Source organism: Electrona antarctica (genome assembly GCF_951216825.1).
Source record: "Electrona antarctica genome assembly, chromosome: 4".
NCBI classification, from domain to species: Eukaryota; Metazoa; Chordata; class Actinopteri; order Myctophiformes; family Myctophidae; genus Electrona; species Electrona antarctica.
In genome coordinates this window covers 51,496,739-51,516,228 of record NC_136809.1, presented here as the reverse complement: position 1 = coordinate 51,516,228, position 19,490 = coordinate 51,496,739, and the positions used below count along the sequence as shown (strand labels likewise).

Here is a 19,490-nt window from a genome sequence, read left to right as displayed (position 1 = left end):
AACACCCTTTAGGTGTTCAAAAATAGCAGACCTACAAGCTCGTAGCGCGGCACAGAGTGCCGCGCTACGAGCTTGTAGATCTGCTATTTTTCAATAGCTAAAGTATACTGTAACATAATGCTTAAAACACCAAAAGGGGTTCCTGCCCAAAATGGGTTAAAATACAGGAGCGTATATATACCTGCCCTTTGTGTTCCATTCCTAAGCCAATAATGCTGCTGCTCTGACAAAACTATCTAATCACTAATCGGCACAACTGATCTCTAATGTGATGAATCTGTTCTCAAATCTTCTATTAACGGCTATAGGTGTGCTGTCATGCTCATTTCAGCACGGCTTGGAGAGCCCTTTTCAACCAATGGCTTGGTCAGAAGACATTCCGATAGTAATATATATATATATATCATTCCACTTTTGTCTTTTTTCTCCATTTTTGGGGCGACTCCTCGGGGTACCACCAGAGGGGGGGCTCAAGTACCACTAGTGGTATTAATAAGGGAACCTCTGTTAAGCATACTTTAGCTATAGAAAAATCATGTAAATGCGGCGCAAATCTATTATATTCTTTCAGAGCGAACGTTTTTTTATTAACTCAAATCTTTGCTTCTGTCCCTGGAACAACATATTTTGAGATGTGGGTCCGCGGCCAAATACTGATAATTCTGGGGGGTCCTTGACATGAAAAAGATTGAGAACCACTGACATAGAAACATGTTTTTTTTGGGGTTTTTTTCCAGAAAACGATTAGGATTTGGAATCCATTTTCCTTTTAGATTCGGTCTCAGGTCTAAACGGGTTAACTCCCTCTCGTCTCCTCTTCTCTCTCTCCCTCTCTTTTCCTCCATCTTCCTGTTTATCTGCTGTATCGTCGCTCCGTCCTCCCTTTCTCCCCCGTCTCTCTTTCTATATGCCTCTTTCTCTCACTCTCTCTCTCTTCTTGCCTTCGGACACATCGACACGTCTACTATCGTTAGTATTATAGCGTTTAAATTAAATATCCCTGATAAATGGAGAGCAGTAGGTGTTTGATTCCTGCGTCCTGCATTGATCAATAAACAGGTCTTTTGAGTCAAGGACTATCTAAATTTGTGCATGTACAACTTCCTGGTCTCAACTGCGCATGTTTCTTTCCTTCCAGGGAGCAACATGGCGTCCACCGTACGGTCTTCGCTTCTCGTCCTCTTTAGATAGTTTTTTGAGTAGGGGATGCACGCGCAGATCCCACACTCAAACGGTCCGACATGCGGGGAAATCACCCGTCGCTCCCGACAATGCGTTGGACAGACATATGCGTTGCGTTAGTGTTGTTTTTAAGCAGCAAATTTCGATTTTAGTTTTAGTCGTAGTCTCTTCAATAGTTTTAGTCACGTTTTAGTCACCTGGAATGTTTAGTGTTGGTCTAGTTTTAGTCGACTAAATCTACAGTTGATTTAGTCGACTAAAATGTATTTTGGCGGGCATAAAGCCTGTACCTCTAACGTTCAGATATTACTATCACTGTTACCATTATTTAAATTACGGATTGAGAATGATCTCCTCTTAGGATACAATCTGATAAAGTGGAATGTAATGAAATAGCCTAACTACACCAGCAGCAAACACAGTCAGAAGCAAAGCTCACGTTAACCTTTTATCTATTCAAGACAAAGCAAAGACAAAATACAGTTATACAGACAGGTTACACAGCGAGTTGAATGATGAATGAATGAATGAATCGCAACGAGTGTCCGTGTCTCACGCACGCACGCGCTCGCTTATTGTTTTGTATAGTTCCGTGGTTGTTTTCCAAACAAAGTCTGTTCCTCCTTGTAACACTCCCTCCAATGTAAAGTAGAAGTAGTAAAGTAGTAAATAAAGTAAGTCCCCGTAGCGACGTAATCCAACTGAATACACTCCAAAGGAAGAGGAAGAACGACACCTCGGATCCTCGCGGGACGAAGAAGTAAATAAATAAATAAAAGACGAACGATCTCACCAATTCAGAAGGACGTCTCGAGCCGCTTCATATAATGAGCACAATCGTTCTTGTAGCTATAGCTTTGGTACAGAGATGTCTTAGAGAACAAACATGTCCAGGTCCCACGTAGACTCCCTGTTTGTTTGTATGTCTCTCCAGGTCTACCCGACAGCCGGTAACCTCTGCCTACTTTATGGGCGTCAGTCCAACTCCAGACCCGTGTCAATCAAAATACATCCAATCATAAACATAGTCTTTAAAACCCCCCAAATAATAACAAAATCACAACGTAGACAGCACAGAATATATAGGACCTTACCCTTGACAGATGGCGTTAATTAGAAATATTAAATAATACAACATACACTTTTAAATGTTGATATTAAAAATAAATCATAGTATAACATGTGTGGCAGTTGCTACACCTCTTTTAGTAAAGAGTCGTTGGGTACCAACATGTGGTTCCAACTAAGTAGGAACCCAACGGACAGAACACAGAGTATTCTCAGTTCTGCTTATAAGTACCTAAGGCATGCTAATAACAGGTCGCTATTAGCAAACAAAGGCTACAACATAATCTATCTGACTCTGACGTACGTCCTAGCTACGTACGTACGTCCACGCATCAACAAAACAGACAGACCGAAAGACAGTGTCCTCCTTAAAGCACAAATGCATATGAGGCACTCTTCAGTTTTCTCTTTGGTCAGTGTTGCCACAAAACGGCCTGGCCAATCAGCAGCAGCTTCTAGCAGCAGCTTCTAGCTTCTAGCTGCTGCTGATTGGCCAGGCCGTTTTTGTGGCCGGGCATCAAGTCTGCCTGAGAGTTCCCAGATGGGAGCAGGAGGGGGGAACCCAGTGTACTCTCTGCTGCCCCATCTGGCGGAGTCAGGTTACTTTATTGTCTCCACCAGGCCGAAGGCTTGGTGGAGAGCATGTTCTCCGTGTGTCCGTCCATCAGTCCGTCCGTCTGTGTACAGCTCATCTCCGGCACCGTTGGCCCGGTCGGTCGATGCCACTGTCCACACACACACACACACACACACACTCCCTGGATGCCAACGATGAACACCTGCCTCAGTTTGTCCACAACGGCCTGTTACAGTGCCACCATGAGGCCGGTTTTTGCAAAACACATTTCTGTAGATTACTCGTACACATTTTATCCATACATCACGCAACTCGATAGACATGTGATCAACACGGACCTGTCCGCTTCCCCATATTCCATCCCGATTGGCTAAGATTGCCTCCGACAGTTTGCAGGATTGGTCCGTTTTGAACAAAATGCCTCAAATGATGAACACATTGAGATCTGTGAAATTATGCACACACACACAGCAATGACCTTTTGCTACGTAACATAAACTGATGGGTTTCCGTGGCAACAAGTGTTTTTCGACTTGACGTAAAGCAACGCGCGCAGCGCGCACACACACACACACACACACACACACACACACACACACACACACACACACACACACACACACACACACACACACACACACAAACTTGGATGGAAACTAGCGTTTTCACATGCCAATAAAGGCCTTTTGAATTGAATCATTTGGGACGCATTGTAACGACAACATGCACCCACGTGCACCGGGACATAATATCGGACCGATGCAACGAACGCTGACATGGTTTCGTATAACTCTCGTTGTGTCTCGAAGCATCAGTGTGGTTTGGGCTTAAGGATTTGGTGTTACGTCGGCCAAAGGTATTGCTCTGTGTGTGTGTGTGCGTGTGCACGCGCGTGCGTGTGCACGCGTGTGCGTGTGCACGCGTGTGCGTGTGCACGCGTGTGTGCGCGCGCGTGCGTGTGCGCGCGCGTGCGTGTGCGTGTGCGTGTCTGAGCCCGCGTGTGTGTGTCTGCGTGCGCGCACGTGTCTCTCTCTCTTAGTGGGCGTGCGGTGGCAGGGTAGAAGTCAGAAATAGGCCAGTTAGGGTTTAGAAAAGAGAGATGTTGGAGATTAAAAAGGTCTCCGTGGGGAGCGAGCCTCCTCTCTAGCAGTTTAAATATAACTCTCTCCAGGGAGAAACTGAGTAACGCTGTGTGTGTGTGCGTGTGTGCGTGTGTGCGTGTGTGCCTGACTGTCCGGCTTGCTTGCCTGCCTGCCTGCCTGCCTGCCTGCCTGCCTGCCTGCCTGCCTGCCTGCCTGCCCGCCTGCCTGCCTGCCTGCCTGCCTGCCTGCCTGCCTGCCTGTCTGCCTGTCTGTCTCGGCATGGAATGGTTAATTGGAGGTCAAGAATCAATGCTGTGATTGGAAGGCAGACGGTCACATACCAGGGTCGTTGGAATGCCGGAAGGTCATTGGATGCCGGAATTGGACACTGGAGGCTGGAACGCTCCTGTATGCACTTCATAAAGTATGCGAGGCAAATAAGTTTAATTATTATTTCAGAAGATTTTGTAAAATCAACATGACAACATTCAGGACATTATGTTCTTTTGAAACACAAAAACATCGCATGGATGCAACTGGGATGTATCCTCAGGGATGTATCCTCAGTGATGTATCCCAAGGTCATCGGGGTTTCGGGTCTCACGAACATCATACCCCTCACTCAGGCGACCCAACCCGGAGGTGGTCAAGTCCCGACTTACGTCCCAGTAGTGTATACGCACGATCAGTCCCATTAGGGAAAGACCAGGGCCACCACAATCCGTTGCCCCCGGAACTACTCTGCCGGGACTGGGAGTGAGTAGAACTGACGCGTGGAAAGACTAGGCTCTGCTGTGGGTTGAAAATATTTTTTACTTTACTTTATTTTAATTTACTTAAGAAAATAGAAGATCCACAATCTCACCGAGCTTGGAGATCAGCTATTGGATTCCCACGAATTTTTTTGGTCAATGTACAATTTACAATTTAGGCATTTAGCAGACGCTCTTAATCCAGAGCGATTTACATTAAGCAAGAACAAAAAGCACGGCAATACTTGGTCTTGAGCTTATAAACATTTGGGAACCAACTCTACCAGAGGGTTTAAATATACGCTGACATGCACGCCTGTCCTTCGGTTTTCTTCTAAAGAGACTCATTTTGTATAAAAAGGGAACAAATAGTACGGGAGCTCCGAGACGCCATTGGCTCTGCAGTGGCTCAGTTATAGTGGCACGGCTACTATAGAGCGTCGCAGTCCCGCCTCCTACCCTGGACCAGGAAATGAAACCCAATGCATTATTCTCATAGACATTTCTTAAAGTATTTATTTAAAGACGGTTACGCCGCGGACAAAGCCAACTCGAGTCGTGACAACTCATGACAACACAAACAATATTTTGGACCAAACAAATAATTAGAAAGAAGAAAAAAACGGCAGGTTACAACACTTTTTTTGTTGTTTTTCTTCTTTGTAATTATTTGTTTGGTCCAAAATATTGTTGTGTTGTCATGAGTTGTCACGACTCGAGTTGGCTTTGTCCGCGGCGTAACAGTCTTTAAATAAATACTTTAAGAAATGTCTATGAGAATAATGCATTGGGTTTCATTTCCTGGTCCAGGGTAGGAGGCGGGACTGCGACGCTCTATAGTGGCCCCAAAACTACACACAATCCTTTTGTGAGTGGTGGAGAAATGGACCCATAAGGGCTTCTAGCTTTACTGTGTGTGTGTGTGTGTGTGTGTGTGTGTGTGTGTGTGTGTGTGTGTGTGTGTGTGTGTGTGTGTGTGTGTGTGTGTGTGTGTGTGTGTGTGTGTGTGTGTGTGTGTGTGTGTGTGTGTGTGTGTGTGTGTGTGTGTGTGTGTGTGTGTGTGTGTGTGTGTGTGTGTGTGTGTGTGTGTGTGTGTGTGTGTGTGTCAATGTGATGTCTTCTTTACATGTGGCGCTATGGGATGGTTTAATACTGTGAGGTCTGGCTGCACCATCTGCTCAGGGTTAGTGTGAGCGTGTGTGTGTGTGCGCGTGGCTCTCAGCAGGTGCTTCATAATATCGACATACTTTCGACTGCATGCTTTCATATACACATGGACGTATTGTATTGTTTTCACTTGAGCACAAACAATAGTCCATTCTTTTTGTAACCAGTGCATAGAGCAGTATAAGCACAACGCCACGTCGTACAGCAACGCAGACCTCATGAGTGACTCGATCAATATTTCACGAGAGGGTGTGCTTTTTACCGCCATTAATGGCACCGCAGGCCTGCAGCTGCGCAGAAGTACAGCTGCACAGTAGAAATGCTCCGTCGCGTCACGTAAAAGTCTGGAATTAAAAATGTACTTAACCCATTCAGGCCTGACGTCGAAATTAAAAAAAAAAAAAAAAGTTTTCTAAATCATGACAATTTTCGGAAAGATTTGAGGCACATTTTAACGATTTTTCAAAAATAGCAGACCTACAAGTTCATAGCGCGCCACTCGGTGGCGCGCTATGAGCTTGTAGATCTGCTATTTTTCAATAGCTAAATTATAACAATGTTTAAAACACCAAAAGGGGTTCCCGCCCCAAAATGGGTTAATGGTTAATGTGGTTAAACGCTAACGTGACATGGATGCGTTCCAGGTCTCAATGGGTTAAAGAGGAGAGACGTACAAAAGCATCGGTAATCAAAATGTACTTCACCCATGACAATTTTCTGAAAGATTTGAGGCACATTTTAATGATTTTTCAAAAATAGCAGACCTACAAGCTCATAGCGCGCCACTCGGTGGCGCGCTATGAGCTTGTAGATCTGCTATTTTTCAATAGCTAAATTATAACATAATGTTTAAAACACCAAAAGGGGTTCCCGCCCAGAATGGGTTAAAACACAGTGGCGTGCACAGATAGACACTAGGGGGCACCACCTTGCCCTTGCCCTCTGGACAGCAATGTGCCCTTTTGAGGTCCTTAAAAGGTGAGGACGTGATATTAAGGTGTGTACTGTGTGTTAAAAATGGATGGATTTATATAGCGCCTTTATCCAAGGCACTTTACATGGACTGTGCATTAATACATTCACCCTGGCATTCACACACACATTCATACAACGATGGTGGCGGAAACCATGCAAAGGCACCAACCAGCACATCAGGAGCAATTAGGGGTTCAGTGTCTTGCTCAAGGACACTTCCACACTAACTCCGGGGGAGCCCACATGGTTCGAACTGGCGACCTTGCGGTTACCATCCGGCCACTCTACCCCTGAGCCACCGCCGCCCCAAGTCTTGTGTCTTGTGCTCTCACCTGCATGCTGTTTACAGTGTGAACATTGCAGGCGTATATATATATATATATATATATATATATACGCTTGTGGAACAAGAAGCCATCAAACATCTTCACGCACAGTGACAGAGTGGGGAGGCTCCACCTCCACCGTGTCACGCCCACGAAGGACACATTGACATTGACGGGCGCCCGGCCGCTGTCGCGGACATCGAACGCGTGTGACCTTGACGGGGGATGATCTCTCTCTCTCTCTGAGGCTCTCTCGGTGCCTGCTCTGTGCCATCGACGCTGTCGATACTGTCCTGCTCAGAGCTGGGAGGGGAGAGGTGCACGCATACCGTATACATGCCGTATACATACCGTATACAATACCGTATACATGGGAGGAGCGGTGCATGCACGCCGTAAACATCCTCAAATAGTGACCTCTATTCAATTAACCCATTTTGGGCGGGAACCCCTTTTGGTGTTAGCATTTTGTTATGCTTTAGCTATTGAAAAATAGCAGATCTACAAGCTCATAGCGCGCCACCGAGTGGCGCGCTACGAGCTTGTAGGTCTGCTATTTTTGAAAAATCGAAGAACGACTGACACAGAAACATAGCTTTTTCAGAAAACTGTCAAGATGTAGAAGACATTTTTAGAATCTGATCTCAGGTCAAAATGGGTTAAAAGCTATTTATGACTAGCTTTCGCCGGCTGCCGGGCGCGGCTGCACTAAGAACTTTGGAGAAGGCCCGTCTCGAGTTTGAATGCACAGGCATCAGTCAAAAGAAGAAGAGGAAGGATGGATGGGGAAGGATCAACATATGGAATGTCAGAACAGGTCAGCTCCATATATACTATAGAGATCTAACAAGGGTTTGAGGTCAGATGTAGAGTTGCTGGCCGGCTCCATATCTGCAGATCGAGGTGATGATCCAGTCTTCTCCATGTATGGCTAGTATCCAGGGTTTGATGAGGTGTCGTGTCGTGATCTTCATATATGGAGATGGCCATATGGAGCGTGTCATGTTGAGGCGTGAGGGACTGAAGGCCATATATGGTGGCGTGACGGAGCGACGGACAGGGTTTGCAGGTTTTCATAGTAACCTGTGACCTATACGGTCGCAAAAGGCCTTAGCTGTATGGCGAGTATACATGAAGTAAACAGGCTCTGTCACACTTGGCTGTGTGATTGCAGCTTTTTAGGCTCGGTCAATTTCTGCGGTTCCAAAAAGATCCCTATTGTCTTTTCGCCCTTCACTTCCTCTGTCTGTCTGTCTGTCTGTCTGTCTGTCACTCACTCACTCACTCACTCTCTCTTTCTCTCTCTCTCTCTCTCTCTCTCACTCACTCACTCACTCACTCACTCACTCACTCACTCACTCACTCACTCACTCACTCTCTCACTCTCTCACTCTCTCACTCTCTCACTCTCTCACTCACTCTCTCACTGTCTGTCTGTCTGCCTTTCAATCTCTCTGTCTCTCTCTCTCTCTCTCTCTCTCTCTCTCTCTCTCTCTCTCTCTCTCTCTCTCTCTCAGAATCAGGTGACAGGCTTGTGCCACTCTGGAGAGTACATAAACACCAGGCTGCCACACTTATAGTGCCCGTGCGTGTATGCGTGTGCGAGTGTGTGACTGCAGTGTGTAATGATGTTGCTGCAGTGTGGTCACCATAGGGACAGGTAAACTCCTCCTGTCTGAACTGAACAGAACAGGTATGGAGCGAGGCAGCGTTTCCGACGGCGCTGTCGCACCATAAACTGTCCTGATATGGATTGTTATACTTTAGCTATTGAAAAATAGCAGATCTACAAGCTCATAGCGCGGCACTCTATTACGAGCTTGTAGATCTGCTATTTTTGTTTTTAATCGTGAAAATGTGTGGCAAATCTTTGAACATATATTCTTTCAGTGCCAACATTTGTACTCAAATCTTTGCTTCTGGGGGGGGGGGCACTGGAACAACATGTTTTCAAATGGGGGTTGGCGGCCAATTACATATAATTTCTGGGGTCCTTTGACATGAAATAGTTTGAGCACCACTGACATAGAAATGTGATTTAGAAGACATTTTGTAGAATCAAACGTAGGTCTAAATGGGTTAAAAAATTATTAATGATTAATCACCATCCATTAAATCTACAAGCTCAAAAATAGCAGACCTACAAGCTCATAGCTTGTAGGTCTGCTATTTTTGAAAAATCATGAAAATGTGGCGCAAATCTTTGAATATATATTCTTTCACAACGAACGTTTTATAACTCAGACCTTTGCTCCTGCTGGTCCCTGGAACAACATATTTTCAGATGGGGGTCGGCGGCCAAATACATAGCATTTTTGGGGTCCTTGACATGAAATATTGAGCACCACTGATACAGAAAACTGTCAGGATTTAGAAGATTTTTTTTTTAATTTCGACGTCAGGCCTAAATGGGTTAAAAATAACCAATAAATACTTGCGTGTACTGTCGATCTCAACCAATGAAAGTGTTTGGGGGGCCACGAAACCTCGCTCAAGTACAGACTCTGCGAGCGAATAGAGGAGGGGTTGGACGGACGACCGACGTCACTGCAGTGACTGCAATGCAAGCTCACGGTACGTCAGGACGATCTCGTTGAAAAACACTGTTTTCTGATGAGATTTAATTTGTTCGCTCGCTCGCTTCGCCGGCAGCGTTAGATGGGTTGTTTCTACAGCATACTACAGTATATGCACATGTTTCTACAGCATACTACAGTATATGCACACGGATGTGTTGAAATGCTTACATATGCATGCACACATCTTACATGCACATGTGCGAGTGTAAAGCACATCTCCCACCATCTCCATTTTCTGGTGCTCTCTCTTTCTCTCTCACGCGCACACGCACACACATACAGTCAACCCCCCCCAACTACGCACGCGCACACACACGCACACAGATGCACACACACCTGCAAAATGCATGCGGGTACACATTCACATGCATGCATGCGCGCGCGCGCAGCCGCGCGCGCGGCGCGCGCGCGCGGCGCACACACACACACACACACACACATGCATACACATATTTCCGCCTGCTCCATGTGTAATGTAATCCCCTGGGCTCTCCATGCCTCCTAACCCAATAAAGATGACAGCCTTCGCCTGCACCACACACGCACGCACGCACGCACACGCACACGCACACACACACACACTCTTCATCCGGAACAATTGATAACACATTCTTCTTTCCTCTGCCTGCCTTTCCCGGCATTCTCCCTCTTTTAGTGTCCAACCGTTAATATTTCACAGCAGTGTTAGTGAGTGACTTAAAGCCTAATTGGTGTTTTGTCGTAATGATGGCGTCGCTGGCTGAAAACAACCGCATGTTGTGCTTTTTTTCTTCTTCTTTTTTTTTCCTCTGGGGACCACCTGGAATGTACAAACGGAACACCTGGAATGTACAATTGGAACCAAATGGACTCTAACAGGTCCATTTGGTTCCAATTGTACACTCTCAGAGTTAAAATGAACATTGTGAAATCAATGTCCGTATAGACTAATGCATATCAAATGAATCGGGTGAAACAGGTTGAGAATCAGTGCTAGAGCCGTAAAAGATCTTCTCTTATTGGAGGGGGGGTGGAAGGGGTCCCTGGCATATCTCTTCAAACGGGGTCAATTTTTGGGGGTCCTTGACATGAAAACGACATGAAATAGCAGATCTACAAGCTCATAGCGCACCACCGAGTGGTGCGCTATGAGCTTGTAGATCTGCTATTTCAGCTACTGACATCCAGGCATCACCTACTGTATGTGACTGTCCTTTCACTCTCTCCCCCTCTCTCCTCCTCGGCCATCTATCTCGTTAGTAGCTTTCTCTCTCTTCATTCCTTCCTTCTTTGCCGTGCTAGTATTGTGCGCGGCCATGACTCAGGGCCCATAGAAAGAGGAGGGGGGGGTGGGGGGGCTAGAGAGAGAGAAGAAAAGCGGAGGTGTGTGTGTGTGTGGGGGGGGGGGGGGGCATCGTAGATCAGAGCCATCATGATTGAGCCATCTGCCGAGAAGAGGCTGTAGTGAGACGCACGCGCACACACACATGCACACACACACACACACACACACACACACGCTTGAAGATGACCACTGCCCCCCACTGGTTGATGCCTATAATACTACATTTTTTACTCCTCTCTCTCTCTCTCTCTCTCTCTCTCTCTGTCTCTCTCTCTGTCTCTCTCTCTGTCTCTGTGTCTCTCTCTCTCTCTCTCTCTCTCTCTCTCTCTCTCTCTCTCTCTCTCTCTCTCTCTCATATTAATGGATTGTCCGGCACATGCCAAACCCCAAAAGGGGACAACATGCAACGACAACACATAGCGAATGCTGATCGTCGTCGTTGGCTAGCAAGAAAGCACGTTTGCACGTTTTACATCTGTACAGCAGCACCATAACCACTCACACCATAAGGTCTGATACTTCAGTCGCCCGACAACGGGGGTCCCCCAGGGGTCTATGCTTGGGGGTCCAATCTTTTTTTTCCCCCAATCTATACCAATTCTGTTTGACATTTTTTCGGGGAATGACGTCATGCCAAAAATAGAGATGCCATAGTTAAAATATGGCTTAATGTTTTCTCTCTCGCTTGGTTCATGTTGCTGACTATACTGGCTCTGTGCTGCTGTGACACACATAATAATAATAATAAAACTTTATTTGTATAGCACCTTTCATAACAAGGGTCACGGTAAACTTTATTGTCCACATGGGGAATTTGTCTTGGGCTTTCACCCCAGCTACAGCCACACATACAACATCAATGACAAACACAAATACATTACAGAGGGAAGACACAACATTACACAATTGCACACATGATGTGGATAATCTAGCCTCAGTTTCAGAGCCTCGTTCAACATCTTGGTTGGTACAAACGATTTTTTTTTAATCTTCCACTTTGGTTCTTTGTATCTTCTCCCAGAGGGCAGAAGTACAAACTCGCCATTTAACCCATTTTGGGCGGGAACCCCTTTTGGTGTTAGCATTATGTTATGCTTTAGCTATTGAAAAATAGCAGATCTACAAACTCATAGCGCGCCACCGAGTGGCACGCTACGAGCGTCATAGACTGACATAGAAACATAGCTTTTTCAGAAAACTGTCAGGATGTAGAAGACATTTTTAGAATCTGATCTCAGATCAAAATGGGTTAAAACATGGGTAACATCACTGACAATTTTGACAAACTAACAGGTAGAAGCGCACACCAGTAGTAGGGGAGGTGCTGACCACCGCAGGAGATAAAACTTGAAAAAAGGAAAAGAGGCCACACCGCACTCACGATGCAAGAAACTTTTATTATTATAGCACCTTTCATGACATGACATGACATGCAGCTCAAAGTGCTTTACAGAGCAATGGAGGAAAAAAACAAAGGTGTAAAACATTAAAATAATGTGCAGTAATGCAATACAGCGAGGACATGAATAACAATAAGGATTTTAAAGGCTCAACTAAAAGCAAGGGTGTAGAAGTATCTTTGAAGTATCTTGCATTTGGTCAGCTCGGTATTGTCCTCAGACTGTCGGAGTGTCGGTACACTATGTACATTTCTACACCCAGTAGTGGCGTTGCTATACGCGGACCTGCCGGACCACCACAAATGTCATTTTTTTAAATTATTATTTTTTCCCCCCCTCCTCGAACCTCTCCCCTCTCTCCCGCCAACCAGTCCAAGAACATCCTGTGATACCCTCTCTCTCTCTCGCAGCCATCTGACCTTTAATAGATTCATAAACGCTCTCCTCCCATTGGCCAGAGGAGGCTATTTCATCCTATTAGAGATTAGCGTACGGCTGAGTGGAGGAGGAAGTGCTCTTTATATGCTAATGAGGAGATAATGTATGCGCAGTGAGGACCTGCCAGAGCTCCGGTGGGAGAAGCCCCGGTCGTTCCACGGAACACAATCAAAAGAATGGAAGAAAGAAAGAAAGAAAGAGAAAGAAAGGAGAAGATCTGCGGCACTGTCTTTATCTCTGTTTTGACTTCTTATTCAGGGGCGTTTTGAGTGGGGCTAATGAGCTGGAATGTAACAGAATAGGCAGCTATTCAGATAGAATAGCAATAGGCTCCGGCATTGTCTATTTATGTTACAGTATCTGTTCAGTAGTCTAGTAGCCAGCCCATAGAGCCCCATTGTGAACCCGGACATGTTGAGTACACCAAGGTTTTATGTTAGAAATGTTTAGTATGGGTCCCCAGCATGTAGAAACTGCCGGATGCTATGTTGAGCAATTCTCATAATTGGCATAATATGTGACCATACCATTAAAAAAAATGGCAAAATATTCAAAATTTCATCATGCTTTATGTAGCATGTGATGTGTCAAACTAGGGGGTTTTCATGATGCTGAATCCATTTCAAACATTAGTTTTGCAAAAAAAAAACACTTACTGGGCTAAAAACGGCCAATGCCGTCATCACAAAATGTGCTGACATCACATTTGTGATGACGGCATTGGCCGTCGAAAATGTTTATAGGAGGGGCTTGCGCCCCTCAAAAGTTTATAGGAGGGTCTAGCGCCCCTCAAAAATGTGTATGTGTCTGCGACCCACAAACGGGTCCTGATCCAGTGTTTGGGGGAAACAGCGAGTTAAGTGATCAATTAACCAATTAACCGATCGATTTCACTAAACCAGAACCCTCTTCTCTCTCTCTCTCTCTCTCTCTCTCTGAACAGGAGCAGGGCGTGGTGGTGGGCATGTCGCGGCCGCCCGGCGCCGTCCCGCCCCCTCACCCCGCCGGGGGAGGAGGAGGAGGGGGCGGCGTGGGGGCTCCCGGGGTGGGGCCCAACGTGGGGGCGGGGGCGCCGCCGCCGCCGGGCTACCTGAGCGGCCAGCAGCAGGCGGCCATGATGAAGCAGATGATGGCCATGGAGCAGGAGAAGAGGGTTCAGCTCCACCTCATGGAGCAGCAGAAGCAGCAGCTGCTGCTCCGCGAGCAGAGGCAGCAGCAGCTGCTGGCCGAGCAGGTGTGTAGGGGTGTGTGTAGGGGTGTGTGTGTGTGTGTGTGTGTGTGGTTTTTGTTGACTAAAACTAAGACGAAAAATGTCCGTCGACTACCTTATTTCACTGACGAAAACTAAATGGAAACTAAATGAAAACTAGGCTACGGTGACTAAAACTAAGACGAAATTATTGACAATTTCGTCAATAGATAAAAACTAGACTAAAATGCTAGGAAGGAACTAGTGGACAAGAGATCCAGTATAAGTCATTTTACACTTGGTTGCATGCTGAAAATAGCCGATCTACAAGCTCACAACGCGCCGCGTTGCGACGCGTTGTGAGCTTGTAGATCGGCTATTTTCAGCATTATGACGACATCAAGGCCCGCCAAAATACATTTTAGTCGACTAAATCAGCTGTAGATTTAGTCGACTAAAAGCTTATGACATTTAGTCGACTAAAACTAGACTAACACTAAAATATTCCAGGTGACTAAAATGTGATTATTCAAGAGACTATGACTAAAACTAAAATCAAAATTTGCTGCCAAAAACAACACTGGTGTGTGTGTTGCTATGGAAGTTTTTTTATGTTACTATAAGGAAGTATAGGCCTTATTTATACCTAACGGCGGGCGAGCATCGGCCGAGGTGTGAATGAGGCCTACTGTAAGTAAACAAATTAAGAAGATGCAGGACTCAACCTTCAGAATTCAAACTTCATTATTTTAGTGTACACGTCATCACACCGGAGAGAGACTAGTGCCTCCCCCCCCCCTACACACATGTCACACACATCTTTTATACTGTCAGGAGTGTACAGACAGTAACGAGAGGAGTCATTCCTTACATGGACACTCTCTATAGTTGACTCACACGGTTTGAAATAGGTTTGCATGAGTCGGCAGTCTCTAATGAGTTTGTCAGTGAAGAACAGGTGGTAATCAAGTTTCATCTACAATTAATCAATACCACAGTGTTATATGAATTTGGCCACCACAGTGTGTGTGCGTGCGTGCGTGTGCGACTGTGCGTGCGTGTGTGCGTGCACACGTTCCTACTGTATATATGTATTTGTGTTGGTGGTCTCCAAAGTGAGTCTGGTTGTGTGTGTAATTAGCCTCAACCAGCTCCCTCCTGTGCACCTGCATGCATGTGCGCACGCGTGTGCGCACACACCTGCATGCGTGTATACACGCACGCACGCACGCACACGTGTGTAGCCACATGCCACCTGCTGTGATCATTTGTTGTTTTTCTTTTTCTCGCTATGAGGGAATCTGGTGTTAAAGAGTATCGACCTCTGAAGTCATGTTAGTTTTAATTGGCTGAGCAAACGCACTTACACACACACACACACACACACACACACACACACACACACACACACACACACAAGCGCACACACACAAGCGCACACACACATACATACGCCTACATCTTGTATGTGACAGTTTTGTCTGTTTTAAAACATAAGTACCGGTAGATGTCATACCATTTAGATAAAGACCTCTGTTTTACCAGAATTTATATTTGGGGAAAAAATGTATTAAAAATTAATCATAGGCTGCATTTCTTGCAGATACAAAACTGCAGGCTACCATTCAATTTCAATGTAAGCCTGCGACAGCGACGTGAAGATACAAAGATGCATCTGACGTTTAACCTTGTAGCCGCTGCAAAAGCTATACAACCGCTACAAAGCGACAAGAACGTTGAGCTGGTTTCAACTTCGGATACAAAGCTACAAATTCCGTGTGGCTTTGTATCCTTTTGTAGCTGCCAGTCCGAACGCAGCATTAAGGGCCTTTCAAACGGGAAGCGAGGAACGCAGACGTTAATTGTTGCCTGGATCAACGACAGGTCTGCTCCAGGTCTGCTCAAGAGGGGGCGCGACAACGCAAGCGTAACAAAAAAATTCAACAAAAAAACTCAACAAATCCAGGTCTGTTGAGTCGCGGGCGTGTGCACGAAACGAGCACGCGCGCAACAAATTCACGGGACCGCGCTCGCGTAAAATATGCTTGTGTTGACGCACCGCGACTGAGCCGCGCAAAAACGCAGGTCTCATTGGAAATGAACTATAGTCGCGTTTTATCGCTCCCCGTTTGCAAGGCCCTTAATGCTTCATTGCACGAGGATGTCGAGCATCGGAAAGAACTGATTTACAAGTGAAAACTCTGTGTGTGTGTGTGTGTGTGTGTGTGTGTGTGTGTGTGTGTGTGTGTGTGTGTGTGTGTGTGTGTGTGTGTGTGTGTGTGTGTGTGTGTGTGTGTGTGTGTGTGTGTGTGTGTGTGTGTGTGTGTGTGTGTGTGTGTGTGTGTGTGTGTGTGTGTGTGTGTGTGTGTGTGTGATGCGTCCTGCAATTAATATAGCATGAATTAGACCGCGAGACGGAGAGAGAATGCCGTCACTGTCAGTCAGGTGGAAATCTTGTTCAAAACTTTTTCAAGAAATGGAAGCATGCGACATTGCAATCAGAACTGTAGACTCACTCGCACATCGAATCTTCTGCCGTATTCTGAAAACCCTCCACCTTAGCCCGCAGCACATGCCCTATAGCCTTTAGGCTAGCAATTTTGACAGCATATTTTGTAGACACAGCATTCAATAGTCAGCAGCGGTTCCCAGACATTTTTGGCCATGCACCCCCTGTTACCTCCTGACCTAGCTGTCGCACCCCCCCTCCCCCTTATAAATTGCATAAGCTATATAGAGACATATATTTCCTATTTATCCACATATGCACATATATGAACCTGAATATGGCATATGGATCATAGGCTATATTCTGCATATACTTGCCATATATTCAAAATAAAACCATAGCACCACCATTAGCCTTTTCATGTCGTGCACCCCCTAGAAGGCACTCGTGCACCACAAGGGGTGCACGCACCACAGTTTGGGAACCACTGCGTGACTAGTATAGTGTATACTTATAGTTTCATTGTACAGATATTCTACTGTTAGACAGATGTTAGGTTCTTAGCTTGCTCATGATCCTTAATGACTATTTCTATCTATTTGTTTACTGTACTCTGGATTAAGAGTGTCTGCTAAATGCCTAAATTGTAAATTGACATTGTAGTAGCTCATTCATTTACGACACACACACACACACACACACACACACACACACACACACACACACACTTCACATTCGGTTGAAATATGGAGATAAGAAGTGTCTGCACTCTGCAACGACAGATATGATTCCGTATTGAAGTGAGTTTGTCTGTGTTGTTTGGCTGTAGCTCCAGCAGCAGCATCTCCCCAGACAGATGGCCCAGGGGCAGAGGAACCCTTACCCTCAAGTCAATCAGTACCAAGGTAAGATACCATACAACTTTGTCAGCTTGCACTGAAATTATTTGTTTGCGTCCATGACGTCACCGTTCAAGACACAGACAAGACAGACACCGTACATTACAAAAGATACATTACAGGACACACATCACAGAAGGAACAAGAACAGACAGACATCACGTACACTGGGGATCATTTAATAATAACAATAAATAATAATCATAATCATAGATTGCATTCGTATAGCGCTTTTCCAAGTGCTCAAAGTGCTTTACAATGGTTCATTCATTCATTGGGAGGTGAAGCGGCGAACGGTCAACGCCGGCATCCTCGCTTCCCACATTCACACACCAATGGTGGCGAGCTACCATGCGAGGCACTGACCGACTCATTGGAGGCAATGCGGGGTTCAGTGTCTTGCCCAAGGACACTTCGACATGTGGACAGGAGGAGGAGGAGCCGGGATTTGAACCGCCGGCCCACGGATCATTGGGCGACCTGCTCTACCTCCTGAGCCACAGCCGCCCCACTCTGACTGTGTACAAAATGGACCATTTTGTGCACAATCAGTGTTACAAATGGGTCAATTAGAACTGACAAGGGTGTCCCTTGTGGGGAGAGAGAGACATGTCTTGTAAACCAAAAGGTCATGGCCAGGTTTGATCCCTGCAACGCTCAAATGCTCCCACTTGGCACTTCCCATTGGCTTTCAGTTCATGTACGTACAGGTGTGTGCGTGTGCGTCTGCATGTGCGTCTGCGTGTGCGTCTGCGCACGCACGCACACGCGCACACGCGCACGTACGCACACACACACACGCACGCACTGAATAATTTCTTCTCCACCATTTACCTTTACTATGAAAACCTGCATCTCCCATCCGTCAGTTAGTCACCCCACGCCTCCATATATGGACACGCCTCGTGACATCACGCCTCCATTATATGGTCACGCCTCTTGACATCAAACCTTTATATCTCCATATATGGAGCTGACCTGTTCTGACATTCCATAATTATGTTGATCTGACCTCATCAAAGCCTGTACACTCAAGACACGCTCCATATATGGCCAGTACAGAATTCATTCCATACAGTATGTTGATCTGACCCCCCCCCGCATGCCAAAGCGCCAGCGCTCGCCCAGCAGTCTGCCTGCCGTCACCCAGGCGGATGCGTGGTCGCTTCTCGCCCTCAGGAATTCTTCATCAATGTCTTCATCGTTATGCTAACATGCTGTCTTGTAGTATGTCAAACCCACAGCTGTTATAGTTCATTTCCAAAGTGATACAATTATTTTGTGCAATTAATGGTCGGCTGTATGATGATAAAAGAAAGTTGAGCATCTGAATACCAATGATAGGTGGCCTACAAATTCACGATACTTGTTTACTAATGAATTACATTGTTTCGGTACTTTGGTGTTTAAACTTTAGCATTCCTACTTCATCTAGTGTCAACTCTAAACAACTATCCCCTCTCTCTCTCTCAATGCAATGCAATTTAAATGAAGGTGAAGGTGAACTAAAATGCACTAAACCACGGCGAGTCGGAAAACTGGCGAGTTCTCCGGATGCCACTAGTATGTGCTCAGACACATAAACATGCACATGTACACCGTGTGTGCACACGTGTGTAGTGTACACACATGCACACGTGTGTACATGTATAAACATGTACACACTAAACGCCACTACTACCGGATCAACGTGTAGCCGTCTTGAACCAACTTGAGTGACACTTTGTTCGGCACTCGATGTCATGCAATACCGACGAGCACACCTGCCCTATTATTCTTTGTCTGTCTTCTCTCTCTCTCCCTCTCTCTCTAAAACCTGAAAAGAAGGGGGGGGGGGGGGGGGGGGGGGAAGAAAAAAAAAGAAAAACACTGAATATTCCTGCTCTGCCTGTTACCACGGCAACCTGTCTGTCCTCCTGGAACCCCCCAGAGTTTGCGATGAAGTCGGAAAGATGGATTGGGGGGGGTTTGGGGTGTTTAACCCATTTTGGGCGCGAACCCCTTTTGGTGTTGTAAGCATTATGTTATACTTTTAGCTATTGAAAAATAGCAGATCTACAAGCTCATGGCGCGCCACTGAGCT

General features: G+C 46.0%; 1 protein-coding gene across 1 annotated transcript in view; it reads left to right on the top strand.

The window, feature by feature from the left end:
• The window catches only part of maml3 (mastermind-like transcriptional coactivator 3), a 173,796-nt gene that overhangs the window by 145,537 nt on the left and 8,769 nt on the right, over positions 1-19,490 (top strand). Inside the window, exons 4-5 of the mRNA XM_079499674.1 lie at positions 13,814-14,104; positions 17,338-17,413. Of these exons, the coding sequence (XP_079355800.1) occupies positions 13,814-14,104; positions 17,338-17,413 (367 nt within the window). The remainder of the gene's footprint in view (positions 1-13,813; positions 14,105-17,337; positions 17,414-19,490) is intronic.